Below are 26,417 nucleotides of genomic sequence, written 5' to 3'. Positions count from 1 at the left end.
TTACATGATTCGGCCACTGGTTTTCAAGCCCAAGACCTCCCACGCCCCACCCCCACCCCCCCGGCTGATCAGGCTGGGTCCGTGCACGTGGGGGCCGACCTCACGGTGCCCAGCAGGGAGCGTGGGGGCTGCAGGGGTGGGGAGGCCAGGATGCCAGTGTCTTCAGACCCCCTCTTCCTGCTGGCCTGGCCAAAAATCTAAAAATAAAGAAAATAAATGACACCATTGCCCTTTTGTTTTCACCGGGCTTGGGAAGGAAACACTTAATCCACCTTCCTTGCAGGAATCTGATTTTCATCTTTACGACAGCCCAGAAAGGTCTAGACTGTCATCTTACGATAAGGAAGTCAAGTCTAAAAGAAATAAAATAATAACTTGCGAGTGACCGGCAACACAGGTCCCTCAGAACAGAAAGCCCTCGAATGTGCAGAAACCCTGTCTCTTGACCACTCTGACAGGTGCTGTTCCTCTGGGTGGCCCCAGCACGGGGTGGGGGGCAGCTCCTGCCCTTGGTCCTGAGCCCCCTGCACGCGTTTGGGCCGAACGATGGGAACCTGGGGGTGCAAAGCAGTCCCAGTGAGGGTGTTGGCTGTGCCGTTCGCCCCCAGGGACAGTTTACATAGCTCTGTCCAGCTTTTCTCAAGACCCGGTGCCCGTGCAGGGTCCTCTGATGGTCTCCCCGCCCTTTGCCCTCTGCAGCACGGTGTCCATATCAGAAATCAATAGTCCCGTCGCTTCCTGCTGCTCTGGGTCTGGGCAGTGGCCTGTGACAAAGTCCTGGCTTCGGGGCCAGTGCTGGGAGCGCCCTGATAGCAGGGGCTGCGGTGACCCGGCAGCCACGTGAATGGCAGACGTGGTTTATGACACCTTGGGACATTGCCCACGCACTTTATCTGCACAAAAGACATCCTCAGAGAAAATGGCCTTGCTGAAATTTTTCACACGAAGGTATAAAGGTCAGCGAGATGTAACATTGCTCCTCTACAGGAAACCTGTTTCCAGATTCCCCGAAGCCGCGCCAGAGTGGAACAGCCTGCATCTTGGCTCCGGTGGACTTCCCAGTGAATTTGATCACTGCAGTCAGTCTCCAGACCTCCAGCCAACCAGCAGCTCCACTGAGGTCAAGACTTTTCTCCCCTCAGTGATGGCTCCCTGCGATGTAACTAACTTTATGTTCTTAAATCTTAGAACTCTGAAGAATGCCTCTTCTGGTTTGTTTAGCCTCCAGGGCCACCAGCCTCCAGCTTCCTCATTCTGTAAAAGCAGAGTCACCGAGCACATGCCATTCTGTGGCCCTTTTTACACCTCACGCAGAGAAAGGGAGTTTGTGTGGTGCCGACGCTGGGATCCGTGTGATTCTGATTTGGAAACCTTACCTCTACCTGCCTTTGCTGTTTTTGCTGCTGTGCCTGTCACAGCTCAAGTTCAATGAATTCTTTTGTGAAGTAAGGTCTCAGTGACCTGATTACCAGCTACCTTCAGCAATCATGCCCTGTGTGTCATTAAACTGACACCGTCAGCGTGAACCATCTGTGCCTTGGCCCTGCCGTGGTGCTCTGCTTGGGCCCAGGCCGTGGAGCAGCCCCTCTGCCCTCCTCTGCTGAGGGCCTGGCCCCAGACCCCACCCAGCTCACCCCGAAGTCCAGGCGCCCACTTCACCTCTGACCTGCAGCTTTTAGGCCCTTCCCACACCCAAACTTACCTGCCCTGGACCCTCAGCTTCACTTGAAGCAGAGCAATAGAAATCGTCTAATCTGAAGTAGTTCTCAAGTCTATAAATTGATATCTTTCATCAAATTGGGGACATTTTTGGTCATTACTTCTCCAGATTGTTTTCTACTCCATTGCCCTCTCGTCTCCTTCTAGGACTCCAATTTCTTCTGATATTGTCCCACAGGCCACTGAGGCTCTGTTTACTTTTTATCTTTCTTTTTTCTTTGTTCTTCAGATTGGATCATTTCTACTGTCATCTCTATCTACTATTAAGCCTATCCATTGACTTTTTTATTTCGGTTATTGAATTCTTCAGTTCTAGAATTCGAACTTGGTTCTTTTAGATATCTTCTATTTCAAGGGCCAGCAGACTATGCCCATGGGCTGGCTACCAGTTTTTGTAAATAAAGTTTTATTGGAACACAGTGGTGTTCATCTGTTTATATATGTTATGACCATTTTGTGCTATAGTGGCAGAGCTGAGTAACTGAAAAACAGAATGTGTAGCCCACAAGCCTAAACAATTTACTATCTGGCTCTTTTAGAAAAAAATTGCCAAATCCTGTTGTATTCCACTGGTGAGATTTACTATTGTTAATTCATTACAAGCATATTTTCCTTTACATTCTTGAGCATGGTTATAATAGCGGTTTTCAAGTCCTTGTCTGCTAATTCCAACATCTGGGTCATCTTGAGGTCTCCACTGATTTATGGATCCCATTTTCCTGTTTCTTCATATGTCTAGTAATTTTGATTTGTTTCCAGGACACTATGAATGATACATTGTAGAGACTCTGTATTCTGTTATGTTCCTCTGGAGAGCATTGATTTTTGTGGTGGGTGTTGTTGCTGCATTGTGGTTTTGCCAGGACTGGACCGAAACTCCAAATGTGTCTCCCTGTGGTGACAGCAGCTGAAACCTCTGAATTTTTGCTTCTGGCAGCTCAGGACCTGTCTCTCTTGTGTGTAATTCAAGGATCAGCCAGAGATTTCAAGAGTTCATGCACAGAATTTGGGGTTTGGCCTCTCAGGCTCTTTCCTTTCTGGGATTTCCCCCCTCTCTTTTCAGCTCCTGTGGTTGCCCTGATCTCTAGCCTCTGATTTTTCAATCCAGTCAGACTGTAGGTTTCTATTTGAGTTTTAGCTGCTCTGCATGGCCCCAGCTGGGACCTGCCCTCTGAAAAAAAGCCATAAAAAAACAAGGAAATCGGCTGGCACTGGTCCCTTCCTCAGTGTGGAGAGCCCATCTGGTGTCTGCCTTCGTTTACTCTCTCTTCAGTGTTGTGTTTGTTGTGGGTATTTTTTCCAGAGCTCATGGTCATTACCCAGAGGACAGTTGGCTGGACAGCTATTGACAGTGGGTCCATTGCTGGGACAATGGGAACTACTCCACTGGTGCCCATCCATGGGGTGTGATTGTCATGAATTCTTCTCCCAAGTCTTTAAGTCAGAGCCAATCATGAAATCTTAAGAAGGCAAAGCTTAAAATGTGTGCTTCTTTGTATGTGGAGCACTTAGGAGCAGGCTGACACAGAAGAAGGATGGAGAAGCCTCTTGGGGAGAAGGGCGCTGCGTGTGGAGGGGGGCTGGCGGCTGCAGACCCAGCTGGCGCTGGGGCCAGGCCACTCACTCATGGCTTCACTTGACAACGCTTGTTAATTATTATCATTAATGCATATAATTATACGTGACATCACCAGTCACACCTGCTGGGTGGTTGCTGCCTGCCCTGCAGGGGGTGGCATCTGGGGGGACGCCTCTGAGCCCAGGACGAGGGTCCTCGGGCCAGTGCCTGTCCTGGGAGGGGCTGCGGGGACCCCACGGCGCGACTGTAGAGAGTGCTGGAGAGTCAGCGCTGGGACCTGCGTGTGTGTCCGTGTCCCTGTGTGTGTCTGTGTGTCACTGTGTGTGTGTCTGTGTGTCACTGTGTGTGTGTCTGTGTGTGTTGCGTGTGTCACTGTGTGTGTGTCTGTGTCTGTTGCGTGTGTCACTGTGTGTGTCTGTGTGTCCCTGTGTGTGTCCCTGTGTGTGTCTGTGTCACTGCGTGGGTGTGTCTGTGTGTCTTTGCCCCTGAGTGTGTGACATTTCAGGTCCCACCCGGACCGCTCGTCCTCCCGAGCAGGGGGGGGTCCCCTGTGCATTCCAGTGACTGCCCATCTTTCTGCTGGAAGGGTTTCACCGTTCATCTGGTTACTTTGAAGCAGAGCTGGATTTACCAAGGCTCGTATGTGTTAAAGTAAAACCAAGGGATTTACTGTGCCGCTGCATTGCGTGGACTCAGCTGAATCCTGCTGAGAGGTCCCTGGGGGCGGTGGCCACAGAGGGCCTGACCCTGGGCCCCGGGTTCCCGGCCGCGTTCTGAGGGGGCGTGAGGACCGTTGGCAGTGACCTTCCCGGTGCCCGCCCTGCGCAGGCCCCCTCCAGAATGGCTGGCTGGTCGCGGGCGCCTCCCGACCTTTAACGTCAGTCCGAGGGTTTGTAATTAGAAGTAAACACACGTGTCCCTGCTGTTACCGTCCTGCAGCCGTGCTTAATTAGCTGTGACTCCCCAGGCCTTGGCGATCAGAGACCCGTGGGCTCGGAAGTCCCTGTTGGGAGGCTCCGGCCCGGCCTCATGCGGCTCCTCGGGGCCCTGCCGACGCGGCGCCCCTGGATTTGTGCTCCACAGAGACTGTGTCCTGTCTCCTGCGGTCGTTAGCGCTCTGCCGGGTCCCGGGTGTGTGTCACGTGCTCTCCCTGCATCAGCACCTGTAACACTTGTGGGGTCCCAGTCGCCCGCGAAGCTGCTGCCTGTGGGTCTCGGCCTGGCTCTGGCCCCGCGGCGGACGTGCACTTGGGCCCCACGTGGGCCCTTTACACATAGGGCGCGAGAGTCCCTCGAGGCCTCAGGCGGCCTCCACCCTCCCAGCCTAAGGGTTGGCTTCCCAGCAAATGCGGGCCCGATGGGGAGGGCGGCCCCCCAACTCGCTTCCCAGGGGCGCGGCCCCGGGACACAGGCCCTCGATGTCCGTGGCCCAGGCTCTGGGTTGGCCGGATGTGGAGGCCCCGGAGCTGCAGGGCCCAAGGTACCGAGGGGGCTGCTCCGAGTTGCTTTGCGGGCCCTTCTGTCTTCGGAGGTAAAGGAGGCGAAGGTTGGGAGGGGGATGAGGACCCGCACGCCGCTGTTGGGGTCTTGGTGCCCCCAGCAAGGACCGGGGTGCCGAGGGGTGGCGGCGATGAGCCCCTCCACTGTCCTCGCAGCTTCCCCAGAAGACCCGGCCGTGCAGGGCCGCGGATGCTGGAAGGAGGGGCCCAGCACGTGCTCTGGCCGCTGTCTCCACCCCGTCATCCCCGCCGTCTCGCAGAAGCTGCGACATGAGTGACCGTCCTAACCATGCACAGTCTGCAGCTGAAGGAAGGGTCTGGCCTGCAGGGACCTGCCCCACCGGGAGCGGCCTCCCTCCCGGCTGGTGGACGGTGTCCTCAGGCAGACGCGGACGCCCAGGGCACCTGCAGCTTGGCCCACCAACTCCTAAAACGCCCATTATGGGCTTAATGGCTGAGCCACTAACAAATTGCCATTTAAAATCAATCAAGTCTTCAGTTTAATTAGCTCATTACAATGTGGACTGCCATCTGATGGTGGTCACGGGAGAGCCACCCGCGGGCCTGACCGGGCCCGGCTGGCGGGACGGCTCGTGAAGAATTCCCATCAAGCAGAGACCCCGGAGCTCTGGGCGAAGACGGAGAATGGGGACCCCCTGCAGACTGTTGCTACCCCTCCCCCCAGACCAGAAAGACAAACCAGGAACCAGGGGCCAACCTGATGCCAGAGGTCTCGGACCACAGGGGAGGGACAGCGCCGTCCGCCCCGATCGCTCGCTCAGGGGAAGGCACGTGGACCCACACAGGCAGCAAGAGCGTGTCAGGCCGTTCCCCCCACACCTGAGAGGCAGAGGCTGCGGACAGAGCTGCGTGGCACGGGGCGGCAGGGGCTGACACTGAAGCAGGAGGGAAGGGAGCGAGGGAGGGAGGAACCCCTGGAATAAAACGTCACCCAAGAAACAGAAGGAAAGTCCCCGTGGAGCTTTACATCACAGACAAGGGCCAGAATACAAATTCAGTAAGACAGGAGCTCAAACTGAGACAATAAAATGGTGCTGAAAATATCAAGGGGATTTTCCCAGCTAAGAAAACTGGAGAAGAACTAACACGGTGAGATCTGAGAAATAAACTCGGAACAGCAGGAGCCAGACGGAAGTCTTGGAGGCAAACCACCGGCCGGACAAAACGTCTGAGAGGTTGTGGGTGGCAGGCGGGCGGGAGCCAGCCCGGTGACTCCCTCCTCCCGGCGCATTTGCTGGACTCCGTGGGACTCCGCGGTCTGCCCGGAACCGACTATGAGCAGTGAGCCTGCGGCAGACGCGTAGTTAGCGCAATGCCCTCGGGGAGCCGGCCTGGCCACTGCCGGGGGACGGGGATGCCTCCTTGAAATGCAGGCTGAGCCAACGTCCCCAGTATCAGAGGAAGAAGGAGAATCAGCGCTAAGATATACCCTTGCTACAAGGATGCTCTCAAAGACAAAACATCTTCTGACAACCAGACAGAAAAAGCAAGCAAACAGGCAACCACACGGAGAAGTAAAGTAAAAACCGGGCTGGTCCGGCCCGTCCCCCGGGTCTGCAGGAGGCTAGGGGCCCAGCTGGGCAGACACCCGCAGACATGAGAAGGTGGTGCCGACCTCTGGCCCCCAAGGGAGACGGGTGCTGAGACTGTCTGGGCGAGGGCCTTGCGGCGGAGGGAATGGTGGGGTCCTGACACCTGCAGGGGCTGGAGCGGCCACGCTCACTCGTGGGATTTCGGGAGCCTTTCGCTCCGGAGTTGGGCAGGTCCTTCAGTTTCAGGACTATTTTTAAATATTTTCTTTGTGAAATTCAAGTAAAGTTAAATTGAACATCAAACATTCAGTAGAAAACATAGGAGAAAGGATGGCTTTTTAAAGCATAACACAAAACTCAGAAGCCATGGAGCAGACCAACAGATTTACCTAAACAGGAGACATCTGCCCACAGCAAAACCTGAACAAGAAGCTAAGTGACCACACCTTTGAAGTGGAAATACACCTGCGCCGGTGCGTGAAGAGCTGCCCGCCGGTAAGAAAAGGCGGATAACCCAGTGACGCGGCAGCAAAGGCCGTGGATACATGGTGCACGGAAAAGGAAGAAATGTCTCCCAAATGGGAAGAGACGCACAAACCTCACTCAGGATAAGAAAGTCATGTTAAATCTCCCAGGAGATGCCGTCTCCCACCTGCCTGGGATGAGGGACAGGTGACCACCGCCCCCAGCCCCCCCCAGTGGGCAGGTGAGACGGGGATCTGTGCAGGACACAGGTGAGCGCTCAGTAGGCCCCGCCGTGCACAGAGGTGTGTGTCCAACACCGCCAGACACAGAAGTTGGAACGGCACGCCCGTCCGTCCACACTGTGTGTGTATGTATTTCTTTCTCAATGGGTAAAAGGTTCAAATCACTTTTTCTCTGGGCTCTCAGGGCTTCCTTCCAAGCGAGAGCATCTGGTGTGAAGTCAGCCTGTGTCTCATCCACCCGTTTTCCAAATTAATAAGATTTTCTGGTAACCGGCTGCGGTACAGGAATGTGGCGGAGGATTAGGACTCCGACTTCCCAAGGGGCCGAGTTTTGTTGCTGTTGTTAAGGGCCACCTGACTCCTTGGCACCTTCCCGCCCCGCTGGCCCCGCAGTTGTCAGAGGTGATGGAGATCCGAGGTCCACTCGGAATGTCTAATCTGGGGAGACATTCGGCTGAAGACTGAACATGAGCCCCAGGACCTGAAGCCAGCCCTGGGCCGCCCCCCTCTGCCGCCTTGGCAGGGGGTTCGCTAGGGGTCAGCGGTCACTCGTGCTCCATGCCTGGCCCTGGACCCAACGACCCGCAGTGCTGGCCTCAGCTTCAGGGGGCCCCCAGACCAGCGGGCACCGAGGGGGTGAAGGGGCAGTTGAGGGGCCGTCCCAGACGTGACCTCTGCTGGAGCCTGGCCAGGACGGGAGAACAGCAGGAGACACACATTTCGTGGGGAATGGCAGCTCCGGTGAGTGGGGTGGGGTCCGGGGGGCGGCCCTCCGTGCAGTTTGCTCCGGGCTCGCTGGGAGCTTGGCGGGCAGGAGCGGATGCCGCCCGTGCCCCAGAGAAAGGCGCGGCCTCACAACTGCCCAGCAGGTAGGGGACTCGGGACGCGCCTGCGGCTCCAGGCGGCTTTTCTAAACTCGGCTCCCGGCCGCCGAGCCCATCGGGCAGGAGACGAGAGGACGAGCCCGCCGTCTGTGGACTTCAGGGAACGCCTGGGAGGTGCCGAGGAGGGGCGAGAGCCCCAGGCCTTTCTATGAGAGCACAGCTCCCGAGCGGCCGTCAGAGCCCAGCGCAGACTCCTGGGCCCGGGCCCTGCTGATCCTGGTGTCCGGGGGGGCCTGGGACCTGCAAGGGTTCTTGCGCTGCCCTGTGCACTTGGCCGTCGGGGCCAGGAGCCACGGGGCAGAGGGGGCGCGGGGCACGGCCTCCCAGGTCTCCTCCCAAAGCCTAGGGCGGCCCCGACCGACCGTCACCCAGCCCAGGGTGCGGGAGTGTGCCGTCAAGGGAAGACGCGTCTCTCCGCGTCCTCGCCGGGCGGCCAGGGGGAGCAGGTGCTGCCAGAATGGGGCTCTGGGGCGCCGGCCCGTCTTCCCCACGTCAGGGCCCCTCCGATGCTGGGCTCAGAGAGCCCCTCCAGGGGGACGTGAGCCTGCCAAACCCCGATGCCCCGCGCTCACGGGCAGGGCAGGGCTGGAGGACTTGCAGGGAGCTGGGGCTCACGCTCAGACACGGCCTCCCTTGCGGTACCCGCGGCGGCCACCGAGGCCTGGTAACTGCGTCACGTGGAAACTTTGAGGCATCAGCCTCCGGGCCTTTGAGTCTCCCCACGAAGGCAGGACCGCTCTGCTGGCTCCTGGGCGCCTCTACTTGGGGCAGCAGCTGCCCTCACCCACCTGCCACGTGTGAAAACTTTCAGAGGAAGAAGCTCGCTCCCAAATCAAAATGTTCAGCTGGTGCTGGGGCACCAGCGGGTCCTCGGGTCCTGGAAGCAGTGCCCGTTCTACCTCCACTGGCTGAAACCTGACCCTCCCTGGGCCACAGAGCAGGACCCGCGCCTGTCACGCTGCGTCTCAACCAGACTCGGAGAGGACCGTCCCGGGGGACGAGGAGCAGTGACCCGGGCCCTCCTTCCTCGGGGAGCCCCCTTGAGAGCCAGCACCTAACCCCCAGATGTCCCCTGGTTACCAGCGAGGACACAGGCCAGGGGCAGGGTGCAGGGCGCCTGGATCAGCACCCGTGGGACCCAGCCCAAGAAGTCTTCCCTGAGACAGCTGGGACGGGCCAGCATGGGTCAGCCTCTCCCACTGGACGCCCCGCCTCCTGCTGCTCTGGGGTCCTTGCCTCTCAGGAGACAGCTCTCCTTAGAATACAAAAGAAGACCTCTCAATAAACAGAACTTGCGTGAGTGAAGAGAGAACTATCTCAAACTCTGCTTAAGCTGAAGAGTCCACCTCTTCTGTCAACATTCCAACTATTTTGAAATCAGACCTAACACAGGATTCTTATCACTTTTTTCCCTGAGTCTTAAAATAGAACAAAGGAGAAATGGCCCCAACTGTTGGAGTGCACGCCTCCCCCGAGGTCCTGGCAGGGTTGACAGGTGAGGGGCCGTGGCTGGGGAGACCTCTGCGGCCCCGCTGTCCCCCGAGCGCGTGACCGTGGTGGCGGGGCTGATTGCTGTTGGGGACCCCTAAGGCCCTGGCCTTACAAGGCTCTCGGCCTGGGCGCTCTGACCCCAGGAGAGCCAGGCAGAGGGGACGGCCGGCGTGGGGTCCCTCCACGGAAGATCAAAACACAGCTGGGCTTCAAGCAGGGTGAGGGTCCTGGTCACCAGGTACGGCACAAGGGGTGATGCCGGAGGGGGTCAGTGGGGCCCGGGGGCCTGCAGGCCCTGCACGCTGCCCACCAACCTGGGCCTCCGTCCCCCAGCCACCATGCAGCCCCTCTGGCCTATCACAGGGGGCTCCCTGTGGAGGGGGGCCATTCTCTGAGCAGGAGGCAGGGGGACATCTGAGGAGGGTGTCCTTGGGGCCAGGGGGACTGGCAGGACCTCCTCTGTGGCCACAGACCCGGATGTTGGGCCTTGTTTCCCGAGTTCATGTCTGTCCTGTGGTGCCAGGCCGGCCCCCTGGCCCTCCCCTCCCCACCTCCATGGGGGTCCCGGCCCCCCCACCGCCCTCCCCTCCCCCGTGGGGTCCCGGCCCCCCTGACCCCTCCCCTCCCCCGCAGGCTTCCACCTGTCCCACAAGGTCACCAGCGTCGTCCCCGAGAGTGCACTGCTCATCGTGCTGGGCCTGGTGCTGGGCGGCATCGTCTTGGCGGCCGACCACATTGCCTCCTTCTCGCTCACACCCACGGTCTTCTTCTTCTACCTGCTGCCGCCCATCGTGCTGGACGCCGGCTACTTCATGCCCAACCGGCTCTTCTTCGGCAACCTGGGCACCATCCTGCTGTACGCCGTCATCGGCACCGTGTGGAACGCGGCCACCACCGGCCTGTCCCTGTACGGCGTCTTCCGCAGCGGCCTGATGGGTGAGTGGGCACCGCCCCCCAACCAGGGGGCTCATGGAGGGTCCTGGGGGGTCCTCAGGGCGGGCTCCAGGCAGCCTCATTTAAGAAAGCTCAGGACGAAGAACACAGACCTTAAAGGGGGGGTGAGCTTAGGGGTCATCAAGAGATGTCACCAGTGGCCACTTACCCCTCCTGGCTTGTAAGTCATCAATAGCCGGTCCACGCCCGGCCCCAGGCTGAAGCACGTGTCCTGCTTGGGAGTAAAGTCTGATCCGACCGGGTCAGGCAGTGGGTGGGGCAGTGGGAACGACCCAGCTGCTGTCCCTCCCCCTTGGCAGGGAGATGGGGTCCAGCCTCAGTCCCCCATCTCCAAGAGGCCAGGGGAGGAAGAGGAGGCCCCTCTGGCAGAGGCCGGCATCCGAGTCCCACGATTGTGGAGCCCAGGTAAACCTGCACCTGAGCAGAAGCTTTGGGTGTCATCTCTACTCAAACCGGCAGGGAAAAGCCACGCCAGCTTCTCCTCTGTCACCGTGGCATCTGCGTCTCCTGCCCCCTCCCCTGCCGGGGTTTCCTGCCGTTCTGGTTACTAACCTCGGCCCTGGCATACCTCCGAGGTGCACCCCACCCACCTGGGAGCTGGCCATTATCCACCGGGGAAACCGGAGCAGGTGGGGCCTGGGCTCACCTGAGGCCTCGCACAGATGTGCCGGATTGCACAGCCCTAAACGCAGCCCGTCCCGGGGCGGCTACAGCTGCCCCTGTTTGCCTCCGGGGTCTGCAGCTTGAGCTCCTGGCATCGGGGACCACTGGGGGTGGGTGTCGGCAGCCCGGGCACCAGTCCACGCTCAGCCTTGGCCTCAGACACTTCCACCAGCTGAACCAGACCCAGAGCCAGGCCGTCTGACTGAAGGAAGGGCATGGCACCCCCCGAGCCCCACGGTGGGGCTCACGACCTACCTTGAAATCGCAGTGACAAGACTATTAAGAAACAGGGACCAAAGGTCCCCTGTCTGGAGGAGTCACCTCGGGACTTTGTCCTCACCCCATGGGGAGCGTGCACTTCCGCGAGCCCCCGCTGCCATCCGGCACCACCCCCAGGTCCAGCTGGGAAGCCCACGAAGGCTGGCGTGGGGCCGCACGCGCCTGGCCAGGCCTCCCAGACGCCTGAGCGGCAGGGGCCGTGTGAGTGCAATTAGACTGCTTTCATCGGCGGTGCCTTTAGGTAGTTGGGACAGTCTAAGGCCATCGGGCCACCTCCGGCTCCTGGGCCCAAGGGTAGGTCTTGGGGTTTGGAGCAGGCATTCCTGCCCCTCGAGGGGCCACAGCTGTCTGAGGCCTGTGCTCAGCCCCTGGGACATAGCTGGTCAAGGCTGGGTGTCGGCCAAGGTCACGGAGCAGAGCAGCACCCAGGGGACCCGGGGCCCTGCAGCCTGGAGGACAGCGGTGGGTCTCTGCTGCCCGGCGGCCGGGCTCCAGGCTCTGAGGTGCGGCCCAAGGCCAGGGTGCGCCTCCAAGGAGGGGTCACCTGGGGGGCATCTGGGCACAGCGGCCCAGCACCCAGAAGCTCTGGGCCATAGCGAGGCCCTGCAGGTGGGCAAGGCCGTGGCGGAAATGGGGTCCTGGAACACACAGCCTGGCGGCCGTGAGCCCACAGTGCGGTCCCGGGACCTTCCTGGCAGGGCTGGTGGGTGGTGGACTGACCCGCCAGGGAGGGGGGCAGGCTGCACCCCCCACCCCGCCCAGGTTCTCCTGCCTGGGAGGCTGGCCCCGGGCTCTCCCGCCTGGGAGGCTGGCCCCTGGGCTCTCCCGCCTGGGAGGCTGGCCCCGGGCTCTCCCGCCTGGGAGGCTGGCCCCGGGCTCTCCCTCCTGCGAGGCTGGCCCCCGGGCTCTCCCGCCTGGGAGGCTGGCTCCGGGCTCTCCCTCCTGCGAGGCTGGCCCCGGGCTCTCCCTGCCTGGGAGGCTGGCCCCCGGGCTCTCCCGCCTGGGAGGCTGGCCCCCGGGCTCTCCCGCCTGCGAGGCTGGCCCCCGGGCTCTCCCGCCTGGGAGGCTGGCCCCGGGCTCTCCCGCCTGCGAGGCTGGCCCCGGGCTCTCCCCCACGGCCCGCTCCTCTTCCAGGAGACCTGAACGTCGGGCTGCTGGACTTCCTCCTGTTCGGCAGCCTCATCGCTGCCGTGGACCCAGTGGCTGTCCTGGCAGTGTTTGAGGAGGTGCACGTCAACGAGGTGCTCTTCATCATCGTCTTCGGGGAGTCGCTGCTCAACGACGCCGTCACCGTGGTGAGAGCACGGGGGGAGGAGGCACCTGCCTCTCGGGGCCACTGCGCTCGCCCTGCCATCGCCTCTGCCGGGCTGTCCTGCTCCAGGGCCGCCTGACTCAGAATGACCGGCGGCTCTGGTCAGAGTGTCATGGTTCTTAGACCCCACTTCACACCTTCGCAGTTAGCGACGTCACTGCTGAAATCCCACGAGCACTGTTCCCAGCTTTGGGTCCCGGCCGGGGCCCCCGCTCCCGACTGTGGAACCGGTGGGTGATCACAGTCTCACGGGAACCACGGAGGGGAATCAGCTGCGCTGCCGGGTGCCTGCGACCCTGGCGGCCGGCAGGGGCCCGCGTCAGCTCCGTGCGGGGGGGACAGAAGGTGCAGGCAACGGGAGGCGGCTGTGACTGGACATCGGCGTCCCCCCCCCCGACACCGGGCCGTGGGCTCCGGGGCAGTGAGGTCCCGGGCGGGGGCAGCACAGAGCCGCCTTCCTTCCCCGCATCAGCCGGCGGTGCATCTGGTCACCTGCCCGCTGGCGCCCGGCCCGCGGATTCGCAGACGCAGCAGACGTGCAGTCTCCTCTTTGCTCTAAAAGCCCCCGCTTTCGTGTCTCGTAGAAGCGGGAACTTCTGCCCGGGCCAGGGAGCTCTTCACTTGACCCCTCCGTGAGGCTCATGTCCCCAGGACCCCCGTTCCCGTAAAGAAGCGGGGCGGCTGTGGTCTGGTCCCGTGACCTTCACGGCTGCGCCGCGCCCGCAGTCCCTGTGTATCGGCACTGCGTGGGTTTCCTGCCGTTAACACAGCTTTGCAACCCGCCCCTTGAGGGCCCTCTCCCCCGCTGGAGAGCACAGACTTGGGAGCACAGAGACAGGTTTCTTCCCAAGGGGCCTGCAGCCCACCCCGGGCTGCCCCTTGGGCCCCTGCCCCGGACGTGGAGCCACTGTATCGTTTAGGAGCTCAGAGAACACAGCAGCGCCCACTCCCGAGGCCTAGCACGAGGTGTTGGGCGTTTATCTCAACGTCTTGGCAGGATAAGGTTCACATGTCAACAGGCAAAGATGCCCCGGGTGCCTCCCCTCAGTCAGGGCCCAACATAGCAGCAAAGTCGCTGAAGATGAAACTCTGGGTTTTTCCTGGGAAATGACGTTGAGGATTGTCACTGTGGGCTGGCTTCGTGGTCGTCCTGCTTAGCCGACGGTGGGAAAGGCCAGGTTTTCTCTGAAGGTTCTCACTCCTCCCAGGCTGCTCTCCTGCCCCCAGACCCCACACTGCTGCCGGGATGATTTCCTCCCCGGGGGTTTTCGGTTTCTGTTCACACGGCTGCCACAGTCCCCTCACTCAGCTCAAGTTCCACAGGGCCTGGGGCCCGAGGCAGGGAGGGGTCAGCGCTGACCGAGGGCTGATGGTGTCCCGTCTACCTCTGTCCCCGCAGGTCCTGTACAACGTGTTTGAATCTTTCGTGACGCTGGGTGGTGACAAGGTGACTGGTGTGGACTGCGCGAAAGGAATAGGTGGGTGACTGGCGGGGCCGTGCATCAGGGGAGAGCCGGGGCCGGTCTCTCCTCCAGAACATGGGCCCCGCAGGGCGGTGTCTGTGACGGCCTGGGACCCACAGCCCGGGTAGGAAAAGGCGTTTCCACTTCCAAGTCTCGGCCACAGGTCCCTCCCTCCCCCTCGTGTTTCACTAACACGATTTGATCAGGACCCAGGCACCCTGGGCGGCAAGGGTCATCGCCCCATCAGGCCCACGAGGAGGACGTGGATCCCGTATCCTGGGGGTCCTGGGCATTTCTCTGGGCAGGGATAGTGACAGCTGGCTGTCCCTGGGGGCCCAGGACCCAGTCCTTGCTGCCAGCGCTCCGCCCAAGGGCCGCTGGTCTCAGTGCTGCCTCCACGGGGGCGCAGCCGGGCCTCCCTCGGGCGCAGGGCTGTCCCCTCTCCAGCTGCCCCTGTGGAGGCCGGAGCCGACACCCGGCCTGTCTCTGTCCTCCGAGAGAATCAGCCTCTTGTTTGCTGAGCTGCTGGTGCCTCGGGGGGTCAGCGGGAGACCTCGATGAGGAATGGCCCGGAAGGCCGGCGGCCAGCTTGCCCACGCCGCGGCCACAAAGGGCCATTCAGGGGCCAGCGCCGGCATCCTTGCCCTTGCAGTGTCCTTCTTCGTGGTGAGCCTGGGGGGCACGCTGGTGGGGGTCGTCTTCGCCTTCCTGCTCTCGCTGGTGACGCGCTTCACCAAGCACGTGCGCATCATCGAGCCCGGCTTCGTGTTCGTCCTCTCCTACCTGTCCTACCTCACGTCAGAGATGCTGTCCCTGTCGGCCATCCTGGCGTGAGTCCCCCCTTGCCGGTGGGCCACGGCCTCGGGGTCCTGGGCCTTGGGGGTGGGGTGGCTGCAGGCCGGTCACCCAACCTGGCCCCCACGTGCCAGGCGGACCCGCCCAGGGGAGGGGTGGCCCGTCTCCCGCCTGGTCTGCCTGGCCCACTTCCCCACGCCGAGTGGGAATTCACTGTGGGCGCAAAGAATTCGATCTATTCAGTCTCTTCAGTAAGGAGTTGGCGTTTTCACAGAACTGTCCAGGGGCCGCAGCGCCTGCTCTGAGCAGCCCCTCCCGGGGCTCTGGGTCTCAGAGCTGCCCCGCTCTAGGGTGTGGACAGAAACCAAGGCGGCCCACTCTCCCGCGGGAGTGCGGGGCCCAGGCCTCCAGAGGCCCGTAGACAGTGTCGGGGCGCGGGGGCCGACACGCCCAGCGCGGGGCACCGAGTCCTTAGGAGGACCCCTGTGCTCACGAAGAGGAGGGCTGACCAGTGGGGCGGACGTTCATCTGGGACGCAGAGGCCCTGAGGTGCCGCCCGCCCGGAGATGGGCAGGTACCAGGCCTTGGAGACGGGCCCTTAGCCCCACGGGGTCCGGTGGGAGCTGAGCCTCGGCCCGAGACCTCACGGTGGGCCAACCCATCCCTCAGCATCACCTTCTGCGGCATCTGCTGTCAGAAGTACGTGAAGGCCAACATCTCGGAGCAGTCCGCCACCACGGTGCGCTACACTATGAAGATGCTGGCCAGCGGGGCCGAGACCATCATCTTCATGTTCCTGGGCATCTCGGCCGTGGACCCTCTCATCTGGAAGTGGAACACAGCCTTCGTGCTTCTGACACTGGTCTTCATCTCTGTGTACCGGGCCATTGGTGAGGGTGTGGGGGGCATGGGGGGCACGGGGGGCATGGGGGGCACGGGGGGCAATGGAGGGAAGATGGGGACAAGGGGGGGATGGGAGGAGGATGGGGGATAAGGGGGAGGATGGGGGATGGGAGGTGATGGGGAGATGGGGGATGGGGACATGATGGGGGGATGGTGGGGAGGATGGGGGATGAGGGGGAGGATGGGGGATGGGGGGTGATAGGGATGGGAGGAGGATGGGGGATGAGGGGGAGGACGGGGATGGGAGGTGATGGGGGGATGGGGACATGATGGGGGGATGGTGGGGAGGATGGGGGATGAGGGGGAGGATGGGGGATGGGAGGTGATAGGGGTGGGAGGAGGATGGGGGATGGGAGGAGGATGGGGGATGAGGGGGAGGATGGGGGATGGGAGGTGATAGGGATGGGAGGAGGATGGGGGATGGGAGGAGGATGGGGGGATGGGGGATGGGGACATGATGGGGGGATGGTGGGGAGGATGGGAGGAGGATGGGGGATGAGGGGGAGGATGGGGGATGGGAGGTGATAGGGGTGGGAGGAGGATGGGGGATGGGAGGAGGATGGGGGGATGGGAGGAGGATGGGGATGAGGGGGAGGATGGGGATGGGAGGTGATGGGGAGATGGGGGGATGGGGACATGATGGGGGGATGGTGGGGAGGATGGGAGGATGATGGCAGGGTGAGGGGACACAGTCGGGCAACAGCAGGGATTGGTTGCAGGGAGTCTGTAGAACCAGGGACATGCATTTGCCCCCAGCCCCCAGCCCCATAGCCCAGTGAATGGCAGGTTCAAGAGACCCTGGGGAGCCTCAGGCTGGCCTGGCCACTGGTCCTCCTCAGTGAAGGGACAGGCCTTCTCACAAGCTTGTAGCCTCACGACTGAAATAGGACAACCTAGAGGTCACAGTGGAAGGTTCCAGAACCCAGGGGAACCCACATGGCTTCCCACTGACTCACTCTGTATGTGGCCACTCGGGGACAGCATCAGTCACCATGGCACGTGAGAGGCAGGAGCCCTTGCTGCCCGCACGCAGCTCAGGTCCCTGGTCCCTGGTGTGCGGCTCTGACCCAGGGCCAGGGAAGGGAGGAGACGAGAGAAGGTCCAGGTGGCCCCCACCCGCTCTGCCCACAGTCACTGAACTGAGGGCTCCAGGGAGCAGATGCTCCACAGGCAGGTGGCATCTGGTCCTGGAGCTGCTGGGCAGTTACACCCGTGGTCACAGTGAGACCTGAGAACTTCCAGAGCTGCTGGGAGCAGAGCTGTGGGGTGTGCGGAGGCTGGCCGGTGGCCCAGAGGGCAGGGGCCTGGGTCCAAAGTGGACAAAGGGACTTGGCGGGAGGGGGCTACAGGGTGGAGTTTCCTGGTCCCACGTGCAGAATGCGGCTGTTGGAGGAGGGGGTTTCCCACCGTGGCCCCTCCTGCACCGCGGCTGCAAGGACGGCCTCAGCAGGGATGGAAGGGCTGCGTCCCCCTCCCAGAAGTGCTGAGCGCACACTGGACCCTGCAGGTGTCGTCCTGCAGACCTGGATTCTGAACCGGTACCGGATGGTGCAGCTGGAGATCATAGACCAGGTGGTCATGTCCTACGGCGGCCTTCGTGGGGCCGTGGCTTATGCCCTGGTGGTCCTTCTGGACGAGAACAAGGTCAAGGAGAAGAACCTGTTCGTCAGCACCACCATCATCGTCATCTTTTTCACTGTCATCTTCCAGGTACTGTGCCCTCCCCTCCCATAGTGGGCGGGACCCACTCTCACAGGCTCCAGGCCCAGTTGGGTTTGATAATTTTAGTAACTAGGAGCAGTTTTGTAGGTTTTCATGTGGCCCCACTGGGGATGCAGCACGACTTGGCCTAAAAACGTCCTTCCTCGGTTGTTGCTGGTTAGCGAAACCCCAGTTAATATTTCATTGGCCAGACATGCCCAGGAAGGGCCCCACTTCGCCTTGCTTTTGGCTAATCTAAGGAGCCGGCCAGGGGCCTCCGAGGGTGTCCGGTGACCCGCAGGTGGCAGGGGCTCCTTCCCGCCGGGAGGTGGGCACAGACCACCTGGAGCCTGGCTAAGGGGCGGCTCATTCCTCCCCATGTGGGTGTGGGTGGGTTTTGGCTTGGTGGGCCACAGTGGGGCCTGCTCCAGACTCAGGGTCCGGGTGCCCTGTCTTCTAGGGCCTGACCATCAAGCCCCTGGTGCAGTGGCTGAAGGTGAAGAGAAGTGAACAGCGAGACCCCAAGCTCAACGAGAAGCTGCACGGCCGGGTAGGGGGAGTGGGGAGAGGAGAGGAGAGGAGGGGGGAGGGGGAGGGGGAGGGACGGGTCTGTCCAGGTGATGCTGACCCACTTGCCTTTCCTCCCAAAGGCTTTTGACCACATCCTCTCAGCCATCGAGGACATATCAGGGCAAATTGGACACAATTATCTCAGAGATAAGTAAGTGGCTGGAGTGGCCCCTGACCGAAGTGAAATAGGAAAATTCAGAGGCACGTTTGTCTCGGCTGTTAGTCCCCCTCCTCCTTTAGCTGATGACCGCGGGACCGCCAGGCTAGAGAAGGAATCTCTGGCATCACCATAAACCTAACCCCACAAAGCCCTAGTGACCTAAGAATACTGCCCTCAAAGGAGCCAGAAGCCACTTGCCCACTTGTCTGGGTCCCCCCTCCTCCCCCTCCTGCCCCTTCTCCCGCTGGAGCTCCCTCCTCCCCCAAAGCCCACTTCTCCTCCTAGAATCCCTCTCCTTCTTTTCCTGGGAACCCCCTTCCCTCCTTTAGATCCCCTCCTCCCCCTGGGCACCCCTGTCCCCCCATGTCCACTGTGCCCATTCAAGTCTGGCCCAGCCACCTCCTTTTCTGATCCAAATAACCCAAATATTCGATTTGTGTTGGAGTTAAAGTCTCCTTCTCGGCAGGCTAGTTCTCTAAGTGTGAGAGCTCAGGTGGCTTCTCCCAGCCTACCACTGGTGCAGGTAAAATGCGCCCCGGTCACTGTAGCCAGAGCCCCAGGCCCCGCCCCTGCCGGCCCACCCCGCCCTCCACCCATCTTTCTAGAGGGTTAGGCAGTCACAGGAAAACTGCTTGCAACATCGCATTAGAGAAGGTGTAATCCCACTTTTACGCACACACTAATGAGCAATGCCGTGACAGGAAGGCAGGAGCAATGCACACGACTGTGAGGCGGGCGTTAGGTGGCAGCATGGAGGCTTACGTCTTTTCTTTCAAAGCTCGCCTGTATGGTTGTCACAGGAAATGGAAATCAAGGTGTCCTGTCCCAGCAGCCAAACACTGTGTCCATCCCGAGTCTGGATGGTGGGAGGGGGACCCCTGGTACCCACAAATGCCACCAGCGTTCCTCTGTCCTGGGGCCTCACCCAGGCCCTGCCGAGCGCTGACAGCTATTGGTTTGACCCCCCAGGTGGTCCAATTTTGATAGGAAATTCCTCAGCAAAATCCTTATGAGAAGGTCAGCTCAAAAGTCACGAGATCGGATTCTGAATGTTTTCCACGAGCTCAACTTGAAGGATGCCATCAGCTACGTGGCCGAGGTACCAGACATCTCGTCTGCTCTTTTTGTTGGAGTCGGGGTTGAAGCAAGACAGACACAGATGCGGAGACAGCTGCTGGGGTCCGCACAGTGGGCCTCAGGGTCCTGCACCCCGAGGCCCCGGGGTGGGGCTGGGGGCAGCTGGCGGGCGACACACTGTCTTCTTGATGCCTTAGCCGCGAGTTCACCTGAGCTCCCAGGTCCTCAGGCACTCCCGAGGATGGGTTATGTCACAGCCCCCAGTCTGTGGCGCTGGTGAGTCTGAGGTCGCAAACCCCAAAATGCACAAGCTCCAGGCTCCAGCAGGGGCGAGGCCAGGGGATGGAAGCTACTGGAAGGACTGTGGTCTGCACCTTCCACCCTGGCTGAGAAAGTGCAGCGCACGAATCCCGGCCCCTGTGACTGTAATGCCTCCGAGGCCTCGCAGCCTGAACGGGGCTGGGAAGGCGGGAGGTGTTCTCCTGGTGGCGTCCCCCGCTGCTGGCTGCACCCTCTCTCCTGGGGACCCTCTGCGGCCCCCAGTCCCCACGAGGTAACACAGGCTCCCAGCAGGGCGCCAGACTCCCCTCCACCCGCTGCTGCCACGTCGGTGCCTGGGACCCAGGCCTGTGGGCGCCTCCCTGCTCAGACCAGACAGGGTGGCATGTCCACCGGGCTGTGCCTGTGAACGGCGGCCTCTGGCAGGCCCGCCCGCAGCATCCGCTCTGCCGTGGCGGGCTGGCCCCCGCCCGGCCACCCTTCCCAGCTCCACCCCCCTCTCCTAGGGCAGCCCAGCACACGGTGCCGCATCCCGCTGGGCAGTGGGACTTCCGTTCTCCCAGGGCTCTGCTCTGTGTGGTTTTAATCTGATTCTGGAGGCCTGGGGGTTCCCTTCTGGGGTAAACGAGGGCAGCTGGTCTGGAGCCCCCAGTGGGGACAGGGCCACCTTCCCAATCCCGTGGGGATTCGTAGTGTCTTCCCGACACTCCCCGAGGTGCACCAAGGTGCCGTGTCCTTCGCACAATCGTCTGCGAGCCGTCCAGCTCCAGCACGGCCTCCACCACGGCTTCCAGGGTCTCGGCTCTCCCGTGGCTGCAAGGTGCCTGGGGGCCCGCGCACAGCACCTCGCAGCGGCTGGGGCCCTCTGGCCCCACCCGGCTCTCTGCAGCCAGGCCGCGGGTGCTGACGAGGCTGCCACCTCCGCAGGGAGAGCGCCGCGGGTCCCTGGCCTTCATCCGCTCCCCCAGCACGGACAACATGGTCAACGTGGACTTCAGCACCCCGCGCCCCTCGACCGTGGAGGCCTCCGTCTCCTACCTGCTGTACGTGCCCCAGGGCTGCCACGGGCCAGGCTCTCCCCGGGCCCCCCGACCAAGCCGCAGGCACCAGCAGTGGGCACGCTGGGGCTCCCGGCACGGAGCGGAGGGGGCGTGGGAACGGGGCCAGAGCCCCCGCCCCAGATTCCCCCGTAGTGTCAGTCGGTGCTGGTGTCTGCACTGATGCAGAGGCAGCAAGGCAGGGCCGGGCGGCAGATTTAAGGCCGGAGGCCTCATTGGGAGTGCCCCCTACCCCCGCCAGGAAAGACAGGGCCGCCGGTCCCGGATTTCAGGCCTCCGGCCTCTGCTCGGCCGGGTTGCTTGACTGGGGCTTGCGGCCAGCTCAGGGCTATTCTGGACATCACCCGCCGGCAGCCATGTGCCGGGGAGAAGCCCGGGGCTTTGGAGGGGCGGGTGCACTGCTAGGAGGCCGAGAAGCCCTAGGGGGGACGGCCCCCAGGCCCCAGGGTGCGTCGCAGCGTGCGCTCACCGAGGCCCCGCACAGGAGGGAGAACGCCAGCGCCGTGCGCCTGGACATGCAGTCCCTGGAGCAGAGGCGACAGAGCATCCGCGACACGGAGGACATGGTCACTCACCACACACTGCAGCAGTACCTGTACAAGCCCCGGCAGGAGGTGGGCGTGCCCGGACCCCTCCCGCCGGAGCCGAGGGCGGGGCAGCATTCTCGCCCCCTCGCCCCGCCCCGGACAGGGCGGGTCCTTACTTAGCGCAGGACGGCTCCAGCAGGCGGGGAGGGGGCAGGGGAGGGTCGGGGCTCGGTCCCCAGGCTCGCGTCCGGGCGCAGCCGTGACTGTCCTGCCCCCCTCCTCCCCCAGTACAAACATCTCTACAGTCGACACGAGCTAACCGCGGACGAGGACGAAAAGCAGGACAAGGAGATCTTCCACCGGACCATGCGGAAACGCCTGGAGTCCTTCAAGTCGGCCAAGCTGGGCGTCAACCCGCACAAGAAGGCCGCGAAGCTGCTCAAGAGGGAGCGTGTCCAGAAGCGGGTGAGGGGGCCACGCCTGGGCTGAGCCTCACCGAGGGGGGTGCCCTGGCGGCAGGGCCGGGGGTCTCCCGGGGGGTGGACAGGCGGATCGGGCACGCCCCAGAGCTGTGAGCAGTTCCCTTCTGTTTCTCAGAGGAACAGCAGCATTCCCAACGGGAAACTGCCGATGGTGAGCCCCCTGCACGACTTCACCATTACGGAGAAAGGTACGGCTGGGCCGGGGCAGAATCGCTGGTCAGCGGGAACTCAGGAACGCGCCAGGGGCAGGCGGGTGCAGAGGGCTGTCCTTCCAGGGAGACCCTTCCCCTCGGCACCCAGGACCCTCCTGCACAGGCTGCTGCCCTGCTTTTCCCGCTGCAGCCGCTCTGGTGGGCAGTGCCCTGGAGCTGGGCTCCGCACCCCCTTCCCCTGTGGCCACGTGGTCCCAGCCCCTCCCTTCCAGGTTGCCCCCCTCCTCAGAACGGCCAAGTGTGGCCGGGGTGGGGGGAGCAGCGGGAACCCCCGGTGTGGTTCCCTTTGCCCACCCCCGTGCTGGTGCGACCACAAGGGCACCGCCGTCCATGAGCTGCCCAGAGGCTGCTGGGTGCGGTGGAGGCAACGCCAGCACTCGGGCCCGGCAGGCTGGCCCAGGGCGCTGGTCAAGAGTGTGGGACGAGGTCGTCTGCGCCTCCAGCCTGTTCCCCTCATGCTGCCCCTTCCCTGCCACCAGATTTGGAACTTCCAGACCCTGAGGAAGCCCCCAGCTATGATGCCGAGGAGATGAGTGGGGGGATCGAGTTCCTGGCGAACATCACGCAGGACACAGCGACAGACTCCCCCTCAGGTGAGGGGACGGCCCTCTGCTACCCCAGAAACGATCACGGGCGGGAGGACTGGGCTGTCGAGCGCTGGGTCCACGTGGCTGCACAGTTGTGGGCAGCAGGCCGAGGCTCTGCTCTGCAAGAAGGGAGAGCGAGAGCCGGTGGAGGGCCTGAGACCCCAAAGGCCCGCGACCCTGACCTTCCAGGTGACCTTCCAGGTTGCGGCCGCCGGACGAGCTGGTGTCTGACCCCAGGGCAGCTCCCTCCCTCTCTGCCCTCGGGTGTGCCTGGGGAGCTGATGAGCCGCTGCCCTTTCTCCTAGGAATTGACAACCCCGTGTTTTCCCCGGACGAGGACCCCGGCATCCTCTCTGCGGTGCCACCCTGGCTGTCTCCTGGGGAGACGGTGGTGCCCTCCCAGAGGGCCCGCGTGCAGATCCCCCACTCTCCCAGCAACTTCCACCGCCTGGCACCCTTCCGCCTCAGCGGCAAGTCCGTGGACTCCTTCCTGCTGGCCGACGGCCCCGAGGAGCAGCCCCACGCCCCGCCCGAGTCCACACACATGTAACTGGCCCCTCTAACCCCGCCTCTCTCCTCTGCTCCTCTCGCAGCGCCCGCCTCCTCCCGCCTGGACCTGAGCTTCTGCACACTCTCTCCGGCAGCTGCCTGCCTCCTTCTAAGCCTGTTCTCACAAGCCTCTTGTTCCAGCGCACGTTTCTTAAAAGACCCATCTGACTTCCTGCTTCTCCAACCGAGCGGGGTGGGGGATCACTGCTGTCGAAGGACGTGACTGTTTTAGGCTGTCGGTTAGGAGACCGTGAGCTCAGAGGGGGCGGGGCACAGGGAAGCGGAAGGTGCTTTTCTCCCTGAAGGCCCGCGGCCCTGGAAAGCCCACTGACAGAAGTGAGTCCAGGAGAGACCCTCACACCGAGGGCAGTGCAGGGGGGCTCCCCGAGGGCCGGCGCCTCTGCGGCAGTCTTCTTCCCGCGGCTTCGCCTCCGGGCCTCGCACCCTCCTCGGGCCTGGGGTGTGGTCCCCGGTCCCGCCTGGGCGGGGGGTGCCGCGCTTCCGCGCGCTCACGCCGGCTTCTCCCGCAGGTGACACCGGCTCCGACGCGCCGCTGACTGGACGCTCGTCCCCGCGCGACGCCCCGCCCGCCTCCGAGAAGCCCCCGCGCGTGCGCGCCCCGAGCCCGGCCCCGCCCAGCCCCGCGAACGCCCCGCCCACTGCGCCGCCCGACCCCGATACGGGAGCCGGGCCTGCTCCGGGGGCGGGGCCAGAGCGCCGCGGGCTACTTGGTGCGCACGCGCGGTCGGCGGCGGCGCGCCGCGTGCATAGCCGGCGCTCTTTCCAGCGGCCGCGCGCGCGCCGCCGTCCCGCGTTGCTCAAGCTGTCTTCGCTGCAGCCGTCGTGCTACGCGCCGCCGCACGCGCTGGAGCAGGAGGAGACGCCGCTGTGATGGCCGCCCACCAGGGGTCTGCACGCACGACCTCGCTCCCCGGGGGTGTGCCGCACGGCCGCGCCCCTCTGGGGTCTCCACCCCCCCCCATGGCCGCGCCCCTCGGGGGGGCTCTCCGCCCCCATCACGGCGGCTTTCCCGGGATCTGCACCCATTACCTCGCCCCGGGCGATAACCTCGACCCTCACGACCTCGCCTTCCAGGGGTCTCTACCCCCGCCATAGCCGCCCATCCGGGGGTCTGCTCCTATGGCCGTGTTCACCTGGGGCCGTGCCCTCCATGGCCTCACTCCCAAGGGGTCTTCCGGTCGCCTGGAGTAGCCCTGGACGCTCACCCATCCACTTGGGTGCTGGGGTGGGCAGGAGCTGGACTCCCCGGGGACCAGCTGTGCAGCAAGGCCTGAACCTCGGCACTGCATGGGGTTCTTGCAGAGAGGCCGCTGCGGGCCAGGAAGTGGGCCGTGAGCCTCCTCCACCTTCTGGGAGGCCTGGGCAGGTGCCCTTGCCGGGAGACTCCATTGTGGGCCCTCTGTCCCCTGTCCTGGATTTGAACTGAGCCGGCACTTGTGTGTTACTGTTTCCACAGTCACCCCTGACTCAGGGACAGTCTGTGCTTGAGTTCTTGCCACCAGTGTCCATTCTCATCACTGCTGGGGAAACTGAGACCCAAACCAGATGAGATTTGCCCACTGTGATACCCACCCAAGACTCCAGGCCAGGCTGGCCTCTCCCAAAGCCCCCAGGCTTCTCACCTTGGGGCAGCCCCGACTCCAGGGTGGGATGCGGGATATCTTCGTGTCCACTCACCAGGTCTTTGAACCACCTGTCACCTTAGGGACTGTAGGTACAGCCGCAGAAACATTCTTCGTTTGCTCATCCTTTTTGTGCTGAGATTCCCAGAGCCCAGCCCTCGCCCCGCAGACACCCCAGTCTCAGTACGGTGGCTTCTGGGTCTGTAGGCTGATGTGCGGATCTGCTCACCACGTGAGCCGCTCACTCAGCCGTCACCAGGACAGGAGTGACACACGGTTTGCAGTACTTGTGCCCACACTCGCAGCCACTGTGACCCACTCTGTGAGCACAAAAGCCAGCCATTGTCTGACCCACAGACCAAGGCACATGCTCCGTCCACTCACTGCAGGAGTGGTTCATCCAGAGCAGGCTGGCCAGTCCAGACTCCACAGCCCAGCCAGCCCGGCATCTCCAGCTGCCTTAACAACTCCCCTGGACCGCTGGACCCAGATCTGATTCCCGGCTGCAGGGCCAGAGGCTGAGCCGGGGAGAGCAGCTCTGGACGGCCACTCGACACAGTAGAGAGTAAACCTGCAGGTGGCCAACCTCTCCTGGGCCGGCTCTGCAGCCGGTGTTTTCTGGGATTGGGAGGCAGGCTCTCTGTGACCGGCACAAGCTGAGCACAGCATCGTGAAGGTTCCAGGCCGGACATTTCAACCTGAAAGACTGTGTTTGGTCTGTGACACGGTGTTATAAACCCTAGTACTGTGGATACATTTCATAAATGAGAATCCTAGCTGTTCTTGTCATTGTAAAACAGAATGTAAACAGTCTTATGAATGTATTTCCTTAGGAAAACTTGTAAAAATTTTTATTAGGAAAGAATTCTTATTTATTTAATACCGAACTTTGGCCTACTTTGTGGTAGACCATAAAGTACACAAATTTAGGGGTCACTCTCACTTCTGTATTTTCTTGAAAATAATTTTGTTACAGTGCTCACATACTGTGTACTATTGATCTCTATTGTTAAAGGAGATTTAGTGGAGAAATTTCACTGAAACTGGAATTGGAATGTATTTTAAGCTATAAGTGGTGAAGATTGTGAATGCTAATTTTGTGAATGTAGTCTAGTCAAGCTTTGTGTGACCCGAATCACAATCCGCGTGCCTTATCAAAGTCCTGCCCCAGGTGCTGTCGGCAGCGTCTGGGCAGCGCCCACCACAGACCCTACAACAACTGCTTGATCAAGTCCATTAAAAACGTTTCAAGGCGTTTGGGAGAACGCTTTGTTGACAAGTGAGAGTTCATGTCAAGGAGGCTTTAAGGAGCCGTCTCCGGCAGGCGGACTGTATCCTGGCCCTGAAATTAACGCGGACGCGCCGGTGCGTGCGTGTGCGCCCGCATGCGCGTTAGGGTCAGGGGTAGCGGAGGCTGCGGCCCAGCCTGGGCCCTGGGAGCCAGTCCCTCCTCAGCAGAGGCTGGACACGCGCCACTCTGGCTTCTGGGGCAGGGGCAGCCCACCCGGCCAGAGTGGGAGGACCAAGCACCTGTCCCAGGCGTGGGCCTGGGGCTGAAAAGAGGTGGGTGGGGACAGCGGGGTCCAGAGCCTGGGGGGCAAGGAGGCGGCTCTGCAGGCTTGAGACGAGGCTGGTGGGGGAGGCAGCAAAGTGGGCGGACCCGCCCCTACATGTCCTGGGGGACCCCGTCCCCCAGGTGGAGCCGCCCGGAGCTGTGGGTCATCTCTTGCAGGTCATCCTTGGGGCCTCCCTGCCAGAGACAGCCTTTGAT

The 26,417-nt window shown here is 62.2% G+C and overlaps 1 protein-coding gene across 3 annotated transcripts in view; it reads left to right on the top strand.

Annotated features, from left to right (window-relative positions):
- SLC9A3 (solute carrier family 9 member A3) overlaps positions 1–25,911 on the top strand; it is a gene marked incomplete at its 3' end in the record, with an annotated part of 41,297 nt that extends 15,386 nt beyond the window's left edge. The window contains exons 2-17 of one of the 3 annotated variants that reach the window (XM_082382965.1): positions 10,066–10,368; positions 12,463–12,623; positions 14,040–14,118; positions 14,756–14,933; positions 15,568–15,788; positions 17,309–17,511; positions 17,963–18,052; positions 18,153–18,223; positions 19,202–19,331; positions 20,516–20,631; positions 21,131–21,260; positions 21,462–21,638; positions 21,771–21,843; positions 22,347–22,460; positions 22,760–23,000; positions 23,534–23,672. In XM_082382965.1, the coding sequence (XP_082239091.1) occupies positions 10,066–10,368; positions 12,463–12,623; positions 14,040–14,118; positions 14,756–14,933; positions 15,568–15,788; positions 17,309–17,511; positions 17,963–18,052; positions 18,153–18,223; positions 19,202–19,331; positions 20,516–20,631; positions 21,131–21,260; positions 21,462–21,638; positions 21,771–21,843; positions 22,347–22,460; positions 22,760–23,000; positions 23,534–23,537 (2,291 nt within the window). Of the gene's footprint in view, positions 1–10,065; positions 10,369–12,462; positions 12,624–14,039; positions 14,119–14,755; positions 14,934–15,567; positions 15,789–17,308; positions 17,512–17,962; positions 18,053–18,152; positions 18,224–19,201; positions 19,332–20,515; positions 20,632–21,130; positions 21,261–21,461; positions 21,639–21,770; positions 21,844–22,346; positions 22,461–22,759; positions 23,005–23,533 lie in introns of those variants that run through there. The other 2 variants (XM_082382964.1, XM_082382966.1) reach the window with 2 other exon arrangements.
- Positions 25,912–26,417: the final 506 nt, after the last annotated feature.

This window comes from Balaenoptera borealis, assembly GCF_965194805.1.
Source record: "Balaenoptera borealis genome assembly, chromosome: 2".
NCBI lineage: Eukaryota > Metazoa > Chordata > Mammalia > Artiodactyla > Balaenopteridae > Balaenoptera > Balaenoptera borealis.
This window is presented reverse-complemented; position numbering and strand designations above follow the sequence as displayed.